Genomic DNA, 17,976 nt, shown 5'->3' on the forward strand with positions numbered 1-17,976 from the left:
TGAGGATGGCAGAAGCCTTCCCTGCCGGCCCATGAAGACTCGTGTGTCTGTTTTGCCCGCACAGCTGTCCCGTGCATGGAGAGCGCATGCAGCGGGAATCTCAACCTCAGGTGCTACCTCGTCAGACGGCCGCCTCCGCAGACAGTTCGGTTCAAAGTTATTGATCCTCAGGACCTGGATAGCCCTTTTGATACTGAGATGATGTAGCACACTCACGACCTTCAAAGACAGTAAGTCATCCTGAAAAAAAAAAAAGAAGAACAACAATAAAAAGAGGAGTTCACTGAGCTGGCCTAGAGCAGGAGGACCTTCTCAGGGAAATTTCAGAAAACAAGTAAAACTAGGAAACCCCTCTACCAACAGGCCTCGAGCGCTTGTATTTTCAAACCCTTTATTTGGTAACAGAACACTTTTTTTCCTGTTCCCAACAAAATCCTCTCCAGGACCCCAAATTAAAAACAACAACAAAAAAATTAGTGTTGTATCAACAGAAGCCAAGTTTCACCTGTTTCTCTTCCAGACACTTTGAAACAGGATCGTGAGACCCCACAGCTCTGTAGAGCACAGTTGGAAAGGAATTACACTTTGATTTGGTGTGATAAAGCAAAGAGCTAAGAGCACATGATGTTCAGTGAGGATAGCAGAACTGGGTTTGCTGAACTAAGGCACATCACCATTTGGGAGAAAATCAGAAAAGTATCTCTGTTATAGTATTCCCCAAGTCTCAAGGAATCTCTAGTTCTTGATTATTATGCTCTATCCAGCAGAGTCTGTGAATAATTTTGGGAAAATTATGTTGATCGATGAGAATGTTTTGGTGAGAGTTAAAGAGAAAGGAGACATGAAGAAGTTATTAGTAGCAACATGTATCACCATCAGTTCCTTCCAGGTGTAACTTTCCTGTCTGTGGTTATTGGGAACATTTCAAACATACCAAACACACCAAAACAAATTATTTCAGAAGGTGATGTGGAGGGCAGTGTCAAGATAAGCACCAGTCTATTTCCAAACACACCCAGAAAATAAAACAAGAAAAATATCCATTTTAGACACACCTTACTGATAAACACATTTGTTGGTGGGGGTGGGGCGAGGTGATAATCTATCACAGAAATAGTTTTTAAATAAAAATATTGGACAATCAGCTTAAATTCTTAAAGCTACTCAGCAAAATTATTTCCTGAATTTTTTTCTGGATCAATTTCTTTAAGGCACTTCCTTATGGTAAGTTAGAAGGCATTCAACACATTTTAATCTAAGATTGAGACACCCATTCAAAACAACTAATTCAAGTTTTTCAGATTTAAAAAAATCTAAATACGTAATGATTACAATGTAAATACAATGCAAATTATTTTAGCTTGAGAGATTTTTTTAAAAGGGCTGTTTTAAATCAAAACAGATACTGTTTTTAGATTTTTTAACAAATCTTTTGTTTTTTTAAAGATTTTTATTTATTTATTTGACAGAGCAAGATCACAAGTAGGCAGAGAGGCAGGCAGAGAGAGAGGAGGAAGCAGGCTCCCGCTGAGCAGAGAGCCTGATGTGGGGCTCGATCCCAGGACCCTGAGATCATGACCTGAGCCGAAGGCAGGGGCTTAACCCACTGAGCCACCCAGGCGCCCCTAAAAAAATCTTTTGGGTAATTTTAATTTACCAAAGAGTTGCCAAAGAGAGGTAATAGTTCCATATATCCTTCACTCAGCTTCCCTAATGGTTAATACCTTCTATAACCATAATGTAGTCATCAAAACTGAGGAATTAACATAAACAAAAAATGGTAATTAAAACTACAGACTTTACTCAGATTTCACCAGTGTTTCCACTAGGTCCTTTCTCTATTCCAGGATCCAGCCCAGGATACCGTGTTCAAATAGGTATTTTTGTGACTCAGAACTTTTGAGGTCAAATAAGCCTGAATCTGCTCATGTTCGTGCAGAAGCATACCTACCTAGACAGGCAGGCAAGTATTTACTGAATTTGTTCCAGGCTGAGCTATTAAGAGGAGGAATCTGGAAACATCTTGGGTTCAAACACCCTGTGACTTCTGACTACTTTCTGGCTGTGGAAACTTGGTTGAGCTACCCCATTTCTCAAGTTTCTCATTCCCTCACCTAAACACTGGGGGATAACAAGAATGTCACCTCAAGGCTTGCTGAAACTGGAGTAGTCATAGGAGTACAGAGCTTGGAAGAGTGTCTGGCACACAGTATACATGCAATGTGCCACGCGCTCATGTTATTACAAGCAGGTGCCCACCAAGGTATGGACTTTGGCTCAATGACAGAGAAGAAAATGAATCCCATGAAAGGAACCCCACAATTCTGACATTGAGAAATAAGCTGTTTGAAATTTTCAACAACTTTTTTTTTTAAAAAGATTTATTTATTTGACAGACAGAGATCACAAGTAGGCAGAGAGGCAGGCAGAGAGAGAGAGGAGGAAGCAGGCTCCCTGCTGAGCAGAGAGCCCGATGCGGGGCTCAATCCCAGGACCCTGAGATCATGGTCTGAGCTGAAGGCAGAGGCTTAACGCACTGAGCCACCCAGGTGCCCCAAATTTTCAACAAACTTAAAGAAGACACTTCTGGGAGTTGGTTCCAGAGCGTAGCTCACAAAAGGCCTTTTAAAGAAAAGAATCTAAAGCAGCAGTGCACTAACAGGACTGCGGAATCTAGAACAAGTTCTCCTGGAAACCGTCTCTTCCACTGTTGTAAAGTCCTTCTACCTCTTAGATGGAAGGATAAAAATACGGAACAGTAATGCAGGAATCAGAGAGTCCACCTCAGCCTACTTCTTGCCTCTGCGATTACTCCCCTAGTGGAACAGGGCTAAAGAGAGAAAGAAGGCAGGTTTTGGGAAGGGAGGAGAGGAGGAGAGGAGATGAGTCTCTAGATGTCAGGTCAAAAGGGTGGTCTCTTCTGAGCAGTCACTGCATATAGGAATGTGTAACTCAGAAACCCCCAGGGCTTCGACACTCTACACTCTATTTTTTAAACATCGTTAGGAGAGGGGCGCCTCAGTGGCTCAGTCAGTTAAGTGGCTGCCTTTGGCTCAGGTCATGATCCCAGAGTCCTGGGACCAAACCTCACATCAGGCTCCCTTCTTAGTGAAAGTCTCCTCCTCTCTCTGACCTTCTCCGGGCTCGTGCTCTATCTCACTCTCTCTCTCAAATAAATGAATAAAATCTAAAATAAAACAAAACAAAGCATCACCATGACATATAATTCGCATATAAAATTATGCGAAAATTTACCCCTTCAAAGCGTGCACTTCAGTGTCTACATTGTCGAATATACATAAAACCATCTTCCTGGAGAGCTGAGTTTAGATTAGCCTTCATACAGCTTAAATCCAAGTTTTAAATTTCCCAACAGTACTGCAATCACCAAATCATCTGACTTCAACTTAACAGAAACTCTTCTGGCTCTTCTCAAGTTAAGGCAACACCCTGAAACTCTGGTGGAATCATTGTGAAAACAATGTATTTTGCTCACTATTTCTGTGTCTTTCCAGAGAAAAGCAATTTGACACTCCCCTTCCCCAACTCCCAGGAGCCAATCACTTACAATAGTCATGTAATGGAGCATTCGACCATCTACCCGTCCTTCGTCAAACTGGGTCTTGTACTGGGGGAGACCAATGTCATCCAACCACCCTACAGGAGAGAAATCGGTGTTGTTAGTAAGCCACGCAACACCTGTACTTGTGATTCAAAAGAAAAATCAGCTTCATTCATTTATTCATTCATTCAGTCAGTCACTCATTTACTCATTCATGAATGAGTGAATTTAAAATCTCTTACTAGTAACCCAGTTGAAATCCAGCTTTCCATGGTTGGTTTCTTCTTCAGACCCCACGGCTTGCAGTGCCAGCTGGAGCTTCTTTCGATGAAGTGAATGCTTAATCCCAAGTTCCTGAAATAATAAGCAGAAACACTGGTTTGACCATTCTGTCACTATGGGCTAGATGCCACTGGCAAAAGATGCCAGTTCCCCCCAAACGAAGCCAGTGTTAAAGACCCGACAATCCCGTTCAGTCAGCATGCCAAGTCAAGTTGGTGAAATGTTGCTGAACAAAAGGCCCCTAGAAAGCCAAGACCACAGCAACTAGTTTAGTGGGATGTTCCATTCCCTAGTAGGCTCCTTCCTCAGCAAGACTGGAATTCTATTCTTTCTGTACAAAAGGTTAAACAATTAGGAAATATGTTAAATAATTTGACGTAAGATGTAGGGCTCTTTCCTTTTCCTTTTTGCAAAGTAAAGTTGAATTGCATACATTACACTGAGAAGTTGGGCCAATGCTAAAGCCTCACAAAGATTCTGAGAAATACGAGCTTAAGGTTTATTATTATGTCTATACAATTATTTCTCATTAAAATAGCCAGTGGCTTACATGTTTCATAAGGAATCATTAAGATCAGGTCCTTCTTGTTAAATCCATGCGATTAAATTAAAAAAAAAAGTGTGAAGCAGAAAACAGTTTTTCAAGAGTACTGACTGGCTCCCCCCACTCCCCTTTCTGGAGTATAAAACAATTCTACAATCATATTCTCTTTCTCAGTAGCCATTGTCTAAACAAAACAGAGAAGCAGTCACCTTCTCCAGATCTTGCTGAGAAGCCTGCAGAAGTGTTTGGCCAGATGCAATCCAGTGCTTGCCTGAATTCACGTAGGACCCCAAGCCCTGCTCCACAAGCCAATCGCAAACCTGCTCCTTGGTCCATTTGGCAAATGGCATATCCAAGTCGCTATAAGAAAACGAACAACTGTGTGAAGAACAATTCCAAGCCAGCCCTGTGGCTTCTCGAGGTTGACCAACTTATACTGAATTAATGTAGAAATTCCCTAGTAATGCCCTATTTGACCGTGAAAAGCTTACTTTTCAGTCCATGTTTAGGGGAGGTGGTACTGGCATTGAAAGTTACCTCAAAAGGACCACAGCTTTCATTTCAAATGAAACCACAAAAGATTCAATATGAGTGAGCAAGAAACATATTGTGTGGAAGAAAAGCAAGTTGAACCAACAAGTCAAGTCGCTGTACTAGTTTCAGTCAACGTGGTTTGAAGACTGAATTTCCAAACAGAAAACACTAGGTTAGATGGAGAGAATCAAGTCTAACTTGAACTGTAGCAGAATTATGGTTTCTCTCCAAATGGTTATCAGTGAGAAGAGCGCAACATGCCATCACTGAGTACAGGGAAACATAATCACAGTAATTTCTGGGTCAAATTTTCTACTTTGACATGTAAATCGTGTTCCTCTTTGGGAGAAAAAAAATGTAGATAAACAAAAATTTTCTTTATTTTTTTTTAAAACAGCACAAGGAGATCCTCTACTGTGTATAAAGAGAATACATGGCAAATGAGACCTTCATGTGTTTGGAGAAAGCCAGGGTTTCCTCCTCGATAAAACCTGTGCCCAGTCTTCTGCGAGGGTAGGAGAGACCATGTTCCAAAGACTATGTGTAATGGTTTGTGCTAGATGTTTGCCAACCCCACCCTTCTCATGCTCAGTAGGTCAGTACAGTAATTTCAAAACAGCCCTCAATTGTGGTAAGGGTGTAGGAAAAGTTCCTAGAGTCTTAACAGCTAAAGCATTACATAGTCCTGATAAATTCAGGATTATTGAATCCTGATTAAATTCCGTTAGAATTTGTGTCTTAATGAATTTATGTAGGTGCTTTCACAGAATCCATTAGTCATTAACGTTCACTGAACAGTTACTATTTACCAGATACTCAACGCATATTAACTCCTTTAATCTTCATAATTAGACTAATTCATACCGGGGAAACGGAGGCGTAGAGTATGGATATAGTTGCTCAAAGGTCACCCAGGTTACAGGAAGCAGCCACGCCAGCAATCAGATCCAAGAAGTCTGTCTCTAGAACCTACTCTTAACCGCTATGTTAGCCCATCTCTCTAGAGCTATGCTTTAGAGTACTTGGAGTAACTATTTTCTCAGTCAGATTGAAGTCAAAGAATCATTCTTGCACAGATGTTGCTGACACTTGAGCTTTGGTTCCTCCCCTGGCTCACGCAGCCCTCATCTTCTGCATGATTTTCACCAACCACTGCCAACCCGCACTGCTCTAAAGATGACGGACCCCTCTGCCAGGCAAAGGGGTAAGCAAGGGATTCTACTGCTCAGCCCAGGGACAATACTAACACTGCAAGTGCTCACAGCCTGGACATGTGGGTAGAGATGTCAAAGTCCATTCGTTCAGTTTTTCTCACCTGTTAGATTGTCCCAAATCTCGAGACCAACCCAGTCGTGGCCCTGCAGTTGCCCTTGTCCCTCCTCTTTTAAATTCAGGCTCAGACAGGTCATCTGGGTTGAATGTAGTTGACTGACTTCTCCTAAGTCTGAATAGAAGAAACAACATCACATTGCCTTGTAGAGACCTGACGAGACCTTAGGACTTTAAAGTTAATGAGAGCATTGCTTATGTATGGTCAGAAAAGACATCTGGATTTACACTTTAACTGAGACCCAGTGAGTCAGTGCATCCCAGATCACAATTTTCCTTCCATAAAAGGAAGAGCAAAGCCTTACAACTGCATACTTGTTTCTAGGCAATCTTCCATTTATTCCTACATTTGAGCAACACACAACACAAAGCCCCCTCCGGTTGTCTGCTGTGTTACTTACTTTCCAAAGAGTTTCATGATACCTCTGGATTTCTTTTTGGAATCCGGTGATGGTGGAGATATCTGGAAGGGACTGCCTCCCTGCGAATTTTTCGGCTGGGAAGATCTACCAGCCAGATCTAGGTGCTCAGCTGTCTCCTTCTCTGTTTCAGCTATTCCAAGAACAGAATACATACTTGGTGAGTTTTAAAGTACGGAATGAACATGACTAGATGCTACCCTTCTTAACTTTAGCAACTGTTAACAAATTCTTCTTCTGTTGGTCTGTAAAGCAGTAATTTACAAAGAGCACCCTACAAATATTACAGATGGAACACAAATTTATGTTCTGCTTTACCGTCTGCTGTGTATCAGTGAATGATGTGTATAATATCGCATATGATATTGTGCCTAAATTCATTAACTCACAAATTACCACCTCTTTGAAGTTCAAAGTTGGGATAGGATTGCCACATTCTTTAAGTGATCTGAGATCACTTAAGTTAATCTCGATTTTTCTGCAGCACTTGGTACTGCTGACATTCTTCCCACATTCTTCAAAATCATCATCTCCTTCATCTTGTTAGGACAATCTCCCAGATCTGTCATCTGATCGTTTCTTCTCTGCTATAGGACCTGTTTTCTCTTCTTCTTCCACTCCGAGATTCTGTTCTAGGCTCCTGCCAGCAGGATCTCTGAAAAAGTTCACCCACTCCGTGCCTGGCACAAAATGATGGCTTCCCTCATTCATAAGCAGCCAGTATCACAATCTCTGGTCCTAATCTCTCTCCCCAGACTCAGGATCTGAACGTTTATGGATATTCCCAATGTGCTGTGCCAGGAACATCTTAGACTCAACAAATCCATCCAATTCTCAGAAGAATTCTCTTAGATTTTCTTATTTAATATTCCCTTGATACTAATTAATATTCTTCCTGTTACTCCCATTCACACTCTTTGGCATTTTCTTTTCACTCCCTCCTCTCCTTTGGCATTTACATCAGATCCTAGTCACCAAGCCCTGGCAGTCTTTTTTCAAGAGAGTTATTCCTATTTATAACTTGCTATGTCCTACTGAGAAAAGACTGTACTGGATATGCACACATTTTTCTTTTGATATAAAATCAGTGTCTGTTGATTCTGCCTTGAAAGAGTAACATCCAAATTTGCTACGCCCAGTTCTCCCAGCATTCTCTATTTCTTAATTCTTTTACCTGCCCCTTAAGACATGATCCCCCACTAACAAACACAAGCAGTACCGTTTCCTCAGTGTGAGACGACACTTTTACGGGAAAGAAAAAGTTGTACAAAAATCACAGAAATGGTGTTTCAGCAAGATACAAAAGTTGCAGAGGTTGACTTTTCTACGAAGCACAGCTGTGATTATAGGTTATAATAAGCAGCACTGGGCTCTTAGCATTAACAATGTATTTCTTCTAAGAAAGATGCAAAAACATTTGAAAATGTTGTCTGGATTTTATTTATCCCATGTGTATTCTAGAAATGTAAGACTGCAAAGGGAGAAAAGTAACCTGTGCTGACCCACATGAGTTGGTGTATGGGTATCACAGGGAAAATCCAAAGGAACCTTTCCATCCAAACCCCAAAGCCATCATGGGTACGGGTATACCAGAAAATGTTGCCTAACTCACCCTCATTCTAAAAGCATCCTGTTTTCATTTTTGTTGTTTTGAGGATGTTTCCTCCCTCCCATGCCCCACACTTTTAAAAAGGAAAACGTTGTTTCCCCTCTCCTAAAATCACTCTGGGGGAGGCTCCTTGGATATCCCAGAAATCTTCCTCCAGTGTCACTAAACGCCACCTCCATCTTCAAAGCAATAAATGTCAGAAGAACATTCCCTTAAGAAAAGTCAGTCTAAAGCAATCATTTGCAATGTCTTCTACAGACTTCTCGATTTGGCTAAAAACATTGCTCTCTGGGGATAATGGAGACATGGAGAAGGAACTGCCAGGACCTGGGAGTTAGTGTGAGACAGGATGCACTGGAAGGGTGAGAAAGCTGGAAGGTACGAGGCAGGAGAGTCCTGCCCTGGACTCTGAGGGTGCCGTGCGCTTCTGGGTCCTCCCAGAGCTCCTCGCAAGGTGTCATTAGCAGGGGTTAAAACAGCACGTAGGCTGGGAAGCAAAGGCTCTCCAGAGAGTTCACTTTAGCAGCAGTTGGAAGGAACTCTCTGGAGTCAAGGACAACATTTTCTGATCACTGCCAGCTTGCTTTCTAGAGATCGCAGATGCCAAGAGCAAGGATTAGTCAGCCTGGAGGACAGCACTGGTGAAGGCTGGCATGCAGGAGTACGATACCTAGGGTGGGTGCACTGGCACTTCGTTTACGATCTTCAGATATCCCAACAATGCACACAATCACACGCAGCCCAATGGAGAGAACACAGGAGAATGACAAAATGAAACACAGCTCAAAGTCCTACTCACAAAATACACACAGGGGGAGGAAAGGCAAGCACTGCGCTGTGCTTCCAACATCGCAGACTCCATTAGCAGGAACAATATGGGGTTAATTGGTCCACTTTCGAAACAGATGAGAAGCTGTTTACAATGAAGTCAGAGAGTGTCAAGGGTTTTGGTCTTTCCTCTACACTTATACTCCAACAAGGAGAGCAGGGTGATGGCCTGCACAGAGCTATCTTTACCACCGAATTAAACCCAAGGGGGCAGTTTCTTGCAAACTTTTCCCCCAGCTCATTCACCTTCATTTCTGAGAACGAGAAACGCACAGATCAATGAACCAGGGAAGGGAGGGGATTGACCTTGTCCTCGTTCTGAGTGAATTAAAGCAAAAGCACACTGGCCATACGTACCCAAGTTTGGTGCACTTGCTGTCCTCTTGTTACTTTTTATTTTAAAAAAGCCACGCCCAAAGGATGATCTGGCTTTCCGAGTGCCAAAGGGGTTGTCGTCCACGGATGCATCACGCCCCGGAGCTTTCGGAGGGAGGCCCCTGAATGGGCTGCTTTCTACAGGAGCTTTATCCTAAAAGACAAGTAATAATAAATGGAACACAGCGTGGCTGTGCACAATTAGGAGTACACGCTGGGCACAACACCTGATCTGTTACACATGTGATTTTATTTAAAAGAATCACAGAACTGATAAGTTGATTATGAACACCAAGCACCATATTACAATTTAGAAAGTCAGTTCTGAAAGCTACTTAGGAAGCAAGAACAGCAACAAAAACATGTTCATCACTGACCTATAACCGGCATGCTTCAGATGTGAAGTATTTAGGATATAGAAATTCTCAAGCTTTATTTTATTTGCCTCATTCCCCCAATGACATGGAAATAAGGTACTGCATAACCAGAATACCAGCAGGCTTCCTATTTTTCGAATGGTTATGACATGGACTAGGCTACAATGCAGTTCACAGTCTTTGTACCGTAACTGCATCAGAAGCCCAGCGTAATATAATCACTGTGCAAAGTAGGCGTTATCTCCAAGCTTCTACACCAGCAGCAGAAAGAGATTCTACTCCAGTTATTTAAATATTCTACTCAAGGAATTACTAGTCAAATGAGGACACAACCAGTAACCGTTAAACATTTTGTTTTTGAGAGGGTGTTCTGAGACATATGCATTACCTTGCCTGCAAGTTACCCGACACGGATCACCAATTTTCAAACGCTATGACATGCTCGATACACTTAACACCAAAACTAAACTTGTTATAATTAAATTTTTCTTCATCAATTCAGAAGATTCTTTGGCTGTCTCTAACAGGTCAAGGTCTTTATCACAAAACTTAACTGTAATTAAGTTATACTTCTAAGTACTGTTGATTTTTTAGCTTTCTCGTTATTTGAATTAGCAGTTCCAGTAACATGATCTATTATATTGTTTTAGTAGGATCCAAAGATGCTTTGATTTGCATGCCCTCATTCCTCTAACATCTCCTGCCCTCTGTTTTTGTTTTTGCAGAGGTGGAGAAAGGGGAGAGGGGACACAAGCTTTGAAGGTGGTTATTTTATCCTCTGAATTTATTGCTCATCGTTACTACAAGTTTATAGATGCCACAGTTTAGTGCAACTATTACCTATGTCTCACCACAGATGTCAAAATCATTTAATCATTTATTGAATTGGCAAGACAAAAAAGGACAAAGGATGCCTGTAATTACAGCTGTGTGCACAGTCCGTGCCTTATCAGGGACACCTACATTACAACTCAAGGCATTCAGAGCCAGCAGTCAAGGGAGTGCATCTGGAAGTGGCCTACCAGAAGGTAGCCTTTACAGAGTTAATGACTGAAAATTGGAGGAAGAACGAGAGCCCTTGTTGATGAGGTCTTTAAAAAAAAAAAAGACAAAAAAACAGAACACCAAAATGTTTGCTGTATACACAGTGGTTATATTAAATAAACAGCTGTTCTCGGGCAGGTGACCTAAGGATGTTTTGTGAGGTCTTAGGAAGCCCAAATATGATAATTAAGAATATCACTAGCCTGATTGAGAGTTTGGGGTTTTGTCTGTTTTTTGTACCTCCCCAACAGTTTATTGAGGTGAAACATAAAAAGTAACTGAACAATTAGGGGACATTAAGTACACTCACGGTGTTATATAACTGCCACCTCCACCTAGCTCCCAAACATTTCCATCATTTTGAATAAAACCCCTCACCCAGGAAGCAGTTTCTCTCGGTTCCTCCCTCTCCATCTCTGGCAACCGCCAAACTGTGTTCTGTCTCTATGGATTTATCTACTCTACATACTTCACATAAATGGAATCGTGGACTATCTGATCTTTCGTATGTGGCTTCTTTCATATAACATGTTTTGGAGGTTCTGAGTTTGGGTTTTTTGGAGACATTTAAGCAATCCCATGTATCAGACATCAAAAACATTTTTCCATTGTAATCTGGACATAAAAATTACCTCTGGAGGCTTCTGAACAGACTCCTTTTCCTGTTCGAAACAATAATATTTTAGATTGTTACAGGAATGGCTTCATATATTCACAATCTGTTACATACAATTCTAGAAATTAAAATAAACTTTTATCTACTTCTAAGCTACACAATCTCAGTTCCATTTATTTCCAATAATGGCTAATTCAAGTCTTCAGTTGTGATTATATACACTAGTTTCAACTGTTCATATTCACCCTTCTTAATATTTACCATTAACTGTGGTATCTAATAAATCTGCATCAGAGAAACCTCAAACTCTTCTTGAGAGTTTTATTTGGAAAATGGGAAAATGTGAGGATCCCTAAATATTTGCGTCTCAGGGTAACAGACAGAGAAACAACACAGAACCAACCCCATCTGATGACTCTTTCTTCAGATTGCCCAGGCTGCTGGACTTTTGCAGACTTGAAGTTCTAAAAATAACAATAATAGTAATTAGGATTAATAATAAGTGGCTCTGGTGCCACTGTTTCTTAGGAGAATATCTTGGAAAGAAACTAAAACTGTGTGTGGGTTGAATCCTGGTCATAAAAGAAAATCCGGATTCAGGCAGTCACTTATGTGCTTTACTAAATTATAACATTGAGTTCTTTTAAAAGCAGAGGTGGTTAACTGTCCTGCCAATAACTCTAAATGTCCCACACATGTTAGAATAGCTGGAAAAACACTTAGGACTCCCCTTGTGATGTCAACATTTGAAAATAAACCAGCATTTTTCCATGGACCAGTGGTGTATCCTTTTATGTATACATTTAGACCAGGAACTTTTTTATTTTTATTTAAATTTTAGTTAATATACCAGGGAACTTCTAAAACACTCACATACTATTTATATATAATCCTTGTAATTAAAATAAAGGACAGAAGTGTTACTTTTCAATTCACAAAGGAATCCATTTTCTGAATCTGGCCAAGTAGTTCATTTTACAGTTCTGATCGAGGCATACAAGAAAAATCCCTCTGGCTGCCCATAATAATTTGTTTGCTATCCTTGCAAAGGCGAAGTGACACTGTAAACATCCAGAGATTTTTTTTCCCTTTCACATAACTAGCATTCAAGTGTACAGGGCCGTCTTTTCAAAAATGGAAGGCAGGAATAGGTGACCAGTTTAGAGAGAGAAAAAAGCTCTAAGAAGCAGAATAACACACATACACAAACTTTTAAAAGGCAATTCTCATGTACTCATGTGTACATAAGTTACTAGACTTGTCCAGTATCAAATAAAGTAAAAGATATTGGTGAGAAAAGAGAAGATCTCATCTTTGAATACTGCTCTGGTAAGAGATTTTCCTAATTCAGACTTGAACTTGGATAAACATAGATAATGGACCGGTTTACTACATGGAGAATGCAAAAAACTACTGCAGCCTTTCCAGCCATTACATCATTCTCTGTGACTCTTTTCTGCTAGGGTCAAAATGCAAGCCAGTGCAAACCTGAAATTCAAAGCACTGCACTTCACATGAAAACTGATGAAGGAAGGCTAAAGCCGTGCAAACACTTGGCATGAGATAATGGATAACAGTCAAAGAGCAAGTACCTCTTTGTTAACTCACAACCTCCCCTTTCCCTGACATCCAACCACCACACCTGCATTCATGTATTCAGGCCTCAGTCATCCGCTTCTCACAGTGGTCACTGTGAGTCTGTCAGAAGCTTCCTCTCTCCCAGGTATCAATGACATTTTCCACATTCAAGAACATGACTTACGAAAGACTATCGCATGGCTGGGTTTCAACAGAAGCACCAAGGATTATTTTTCCATCACTAAAAGAAGAAAGAAAAGAAAAGGAAAAAAAATGGAATGTGTGTGCTTCACAAGTAAAAGACCATATATATTCTAAGTAAGCAGAACTGTCAAAAAAACAAAAAATTGTGCTGGGGAAGCGACTTCTCTTTTAAAAGAGTCATGTGTGTTTTGTTTTGTTTTGTTTTGTTTTTAAACACAGGCTCCATGCCCAGCATGGGGCTTGAACCCACAACACTGAGATTAAGACCTGAGCTGAGATCAAGAGTCAGCTGCTGAACTTACTGAGGATTCCCAGCTGCCCCTCTCTTTTAAAATTTTCTACTATATTTTCTTTTGTTAAAAAAATATTTTACTTATTTATCTGACAGAGAAATCACAAGTAGGCAGAGAAGCAGGCAGAGAGAGAAGAGGAAGCAGGCTCCCTGCCGAGCAGAGAGCCCTATGTGGGGCTCGATCCCAGGACCCTGGGATCATGACCTGAGCCAAAGGCAGAGGCTTAACCCACTGAGCCATCCAGGTGCCCCTAAAATATTCTATTATATTTTCTTTTATTTGGTCTCATTATAAGGTTAAGTAATTGAGAACATGCTCCCTCAAAATTCTACTTGTTAATGGAGAAACTACTGTATCCCTGTCCCAAATCCTTCTTCCGAACAGCCTGGGCCACATGACCATTGCTATGGGGCTTGGGACCCACTGGCGGCCCCCCATGACTTCGGACATAAAACTTGAGTCCCCTAAAATCTCTCTCTAACCTGAACACCACACCTCCCTGGACTCCTGCCCTAGGACTTCTTGCTTCACACCCTTTATTTCAATAATCCAGAACTGACTGTAGTGATTGATTTACACTGGTCCCCTGGCACATGCCTTACAGTTTCTTGCCTCTCACAGTAAAACCTGTGTCTGTAAATAAATTGCAATGCACTCTTGTGTTTGCTTGATCTACTCTGCTGAACATTTATATTGCAATGTTGGGTCATAAATGACATACCTTTCTTCGAATGAAGTCTCTGGTTGAGGAGGCAATTTTGCGCTTTCAGACGTTTCCAAGCCCTTAGATGTTGGCAGTAATGAAGGGATTGAAACTTGCAAGATGCTGGTGTGGAACTGTAATGTAATTAGAGAAAGTAAAAAATCCAATAAATAAGACAGAAGTCACAGAGAAAAAATAAAAATAACCGAGACAATTACATGGTCCATCAAAAAAATTTCATACACCTATGTTTAAAAACACTATTCTTCTATTTATAAAATGGTCTCTGGATATAAACATCAATGACTGTTAAAGTCAGAGAAAACATTCTGGAGGAAGGTCATTTTTTTTTTTTAAGGTTTTATTTATTTATTTGACAGAGAGAGAGTGATCACAAGTAGGCAGAGAGGCAGGCAGAGAGAGGGGGGAAGCAGGTCCCTGCTTAGCAGAGATCCCGATGTAGGGCTCGATCCCAGGACCCTGAGATCATGACCTGAGCTGAAGGCAGAGGCTTAACCTACTGAGCCACCCAGGTGCCCCAAGGAAGGTCATTTTTGAACTTGGTTCTGAATAAAACATAATAAATACCATCAAATAAGTCAATACTTGATCCTGACAACTTTAAGCCCTAGTAAAAATTTTGGTCCTAACCTTATGCAAGTCACTTAACTGGGCACCAGTTTTCTCCTCTGTAACATGAGAATGGCAATGCCTACCTGACAGAGTTGTCATGATTTGAGATTTGGGTAAAGTGCTTTGTAAACACACCTGTTTTCACTTTATTTTCTATCACTAGTCTAATATAGAATGTTGTTCAAACCAGTTTTTTTTTTTTTAAGATTTTATTTATTTGACAGAGAGAGACATGGTGAGAGGGAACACAAGGAGGAGGAGTGGGAGAGGGAGAAGCAGGCTTCCCACTTCCCTGAGCAGGGAGCCTGATGAGGGGCTCCATCCCAGAACCCTGGGATCATGACCTGAGCAGAAGGCAGACACTTAACGACTGAGCCACCTAGGCACCCCCCAAACCAGTTCTTTGTGGATACCACTTAAAACACTTGGCTTAATAATACTACAGCAGCAACAACAAAAATGCCTAAAAACACCTTCCTAAACAAATGCTTTGTGTACCCTAAGGATGGAATCTATGGAAGAAATTTTATACTCTGGGGTTAAATAATTTTCAATGACTGTAGAGCAGTATGGTGTAAGAGCCCATCATAAACTACAATACATGAATCACTTAAAAAATATTGTGATAAAAAAACAAAATTTTCCTCAGTGAATTCAGTCTGCCAGTCAACCAACCAATCAGTGACCGTGCCTCCCTTCTGAAGTCAGCCAGGAAGGTAGGGACTCACAACCTGGAACACACTTCTAGATGCCAATCAATCAATGACAGTCTCGCCTCTGTAACCACACGTCCACAGCGGATGTCAACTCTCTCTAGCCTCTGAGAGTCCCTCAATCCCTGAGCTCCAAGCAACCCCGCATGCCCCACATATGATCAAAGAGACTGTCCCTGACCAACAAAGTTCACTGAGGTAACTAAATAAGCAATACATTTAGCTCTGTGGTTTTTTGCTCCAGTTACTGAGCGGTGGTCTCATTCCTTGACACTAAGAGGTTATAACATGTGAAGTCTGTTGAAATAATCTGATTGGGCCCAAGATGGAGTGGTTCGTGTTAAGCTCCATGTCAGTAAACCCAAGCTTAGCTAAGTTTCCGTGCTCGGCACTCCCAGAAAAGGCAGACCTAGGTCAACCAATCGGCACTTGCCTGCCCTTAGTAAGTTACCTGACCCACCCTGCCCCGAGACTTCTCTTTGCTGCACATTAAGGAAAGTAACCCTACTTAACCAACCAGCTAATGACCAGCCTGATCCTCTGCTCCTGCTTCCTTCGGCCTAAAAAAGCCCTTCATTTTGTACAGATCCGTAGAGTTCCTTTCCATCTGCTAAAACGGACATTGCCTGATTCATAAATTGCTGAATAAAGCCAGTAAGATGTTGCAAATTTACTCAGTTGAAGTTTGTTCTTTAACAACAAGTCCGATCTTGTTGCTTCACGATTTTTTTTTTTTTTTTTTTTTTTTTGGAATCTTTATGATTAGTTCTGGGCAATTTACAGAGCCACCATCCCTGTGTTAAAAATTTTCTCAGCTGAATTTTTTTTTTAAAGATTTTATTTATTTATTTGACAGAGAGAGATCACAAGTAGGCAGAGAGACAGAGAGAGAGAGAGAGGAGGAAGCAGGCTCCCTGCTGAGCAGAGAGCCCAATGTGGGACTTGATCCCAGGACCCTGAGATCATAAACTGAGCCGAAGGCAGAGGCTTAACCTACTGAGCCACCCAGGCGCCCCTGAATTTTGTTCTTTAAGAAGTCCTATTGCTGTAAAATAGGAGATTACTTCACTATCTTTTTTTTTTTTTAATTTGAATCTTTATGATTAGTTCTGGGCGAATTATTGAGCCATCATCCCTTGTGTTGTCAAGTTCACAGTAGCTCCCCGGGTTCCTAACATGGGGAAGGAAATGGCCCACTAACAAACTGATCCATTTCCTTGATTTCGTTTTGAACTTAGGACTTTAACTCCCAACTCCAATCTCCCTCCTAGCTCTTCTTTAACAATGTGCCTGAACACACTCAATCCTCATCAAATCATTCTGGTTCCAAACGAAAAGTCTCATTAAAGTACAATTCACATAGGAAAGACTTTTTTTAAAGAGACTATCTGGGCAAATCTTACATGTAACATCTGCCATTCTGTAAATAGGCAGCAAGCATACTCACTGACTGTCAAATGTTATTTTTCCCTTCAGTACAAATATAATTAGCAATTAGGGGATTTTCCCCTTCTAACATATTTTTTATTTCCCCCTCTAAAATATTTTTTATTCCTTAACTAATCCTTTGCCTCTTTTTTCCAATTTTATTGGGATATCACTGACATGCAGTACCGTATAAATTAAAAATAAAAAAGAAAAGGAAAGGAAAAAAAAAAACATATTTTTTTCCTTGCAATGAGATCTTTTCGGATCTACAGTCTTAGCAACCTTCCAGCATACCAGACAGCAGTGTTAACTATAGTCATCACGTTGTACCTTATACCCCCAGCACACTTGTCTTATAATTGGAAGTCCGTACCTTTTGATCACCACCTTCCAATTTCCCCTACCCAGTAATCCTTATGACTGACATCTTTTAGCCCTCTCCTATAGTGAAGAGAGAAATGTTTCCTCCTTGAATTCATTTTCATGCAATTCAAATTTCGTTTTCTCATTAGGTAATCAGCAGGAATAGATAGGAAAAGAAAAGATGCCACTTGGTTTTTTTCTCACTGCATACAGTAATATGTTAAAGGAAAGACGACCAAAAGGGGAATTGGAAAACATAAGGTAGTCAAGACTATTTAGTTAAAAAACGAAAACAACAATAACAAAAACAATTTTTCCCATTCCCAGTTTCTCTAGACAGTACACTGCACTAAAATTAAAAGTTCTAGGGCAAAGAGGGAGGTGCTGTCAGGAAGCCACGGGTGTGCCCAGGTTAAGACCTCAGGAAGACTTAAGGTACAGCTGTCTCACTGAAACCTTCAAAAAGTTCAACAACTCTAAAAACAGAGGGATATTCCATAGCAGCCATACAGAAAACTTAAGATAGAGAAAGTCTTATGGTG

At 40.9% G+C, this 17,976-nt stretch overlaps 1 protein-coding gene across 15 annotated transcripts in view; it reads right to left on the reverse strand.

Annotated features, from left to right (window-relative positions):
* Window positions 1–17,976, reverse strand: part of PPFIBP1 (PPFIA binding protein 1) — a 176,647-nt gene that overhangs the window by 4,959 nt on the left and 153,712 nt on the right. For 12 of the 15 annotated variants that reach the window (XM_032347574.1, XM_032347572.1, XM_032347571.1 and 9 more), the window contains 12 exons: window positions 14,316–14,431; window positions 13,282–13,338; window positions 11,923–11,983; window positions 11,536–11,565; window positions 9,465–9,636; window positions 8,950–8,982; window positions 6,653–6,803; window positions 6,238–6,366; window positions 4,598–4,748; window positions 3,805–3,916; window positions 3,569–3,657; window positions 118–240 (listed from right to left, as the gene is read on the reverse strand). In XM_032347574.1, the coding sequence (XP_032203465.1) occupies window positions 118–240; window positions 3,569–3,657; window positions 3,805–3,916; window positions 4,598–4,748; window positions 6,238–6,366; window positions 6,653–6,803; window positions 8,950–8,982; window positions 9,465–9,636; window positions 11,536–11,565; window positions 11,923–11,983; window positions 13,282–13,338; window positions 14,316–14,431 (1,224 nt within the window). The remainder of the gene's footprint in view (window positions 1–117; window positions 241–3,568; window positions 3,658–3,804; window positions 3,917–4,597; window positions 4,749–6,237; window positions 6,367–6,652; window positions 6,804–8,949; window positions 8,983–9,464; window positions 9,637–11,535; window positions 11,566–11,922; window positions 11,984–13,281; window positions 13,339–14,315; window positions 14,432–17,976) is intronic. The other 3 variants (XM_032347580.1, XM_032347577.1, XM_032347568.1) reach the window with 1 other exon arrangement.

This window comes from Mustela erminea, chromosome 6 (assembly GCF_009829155.1).
Source record: "Mustela erminea isolate mMusErm1 chromosome 6, mMusErm1.Pri, whole genome shotgun sequence".
NCBI lineage: Eukaryota > Metazoa > Chordata > Mammalia > Carnivora > Mustelidae > Mustela > Mustela erminea.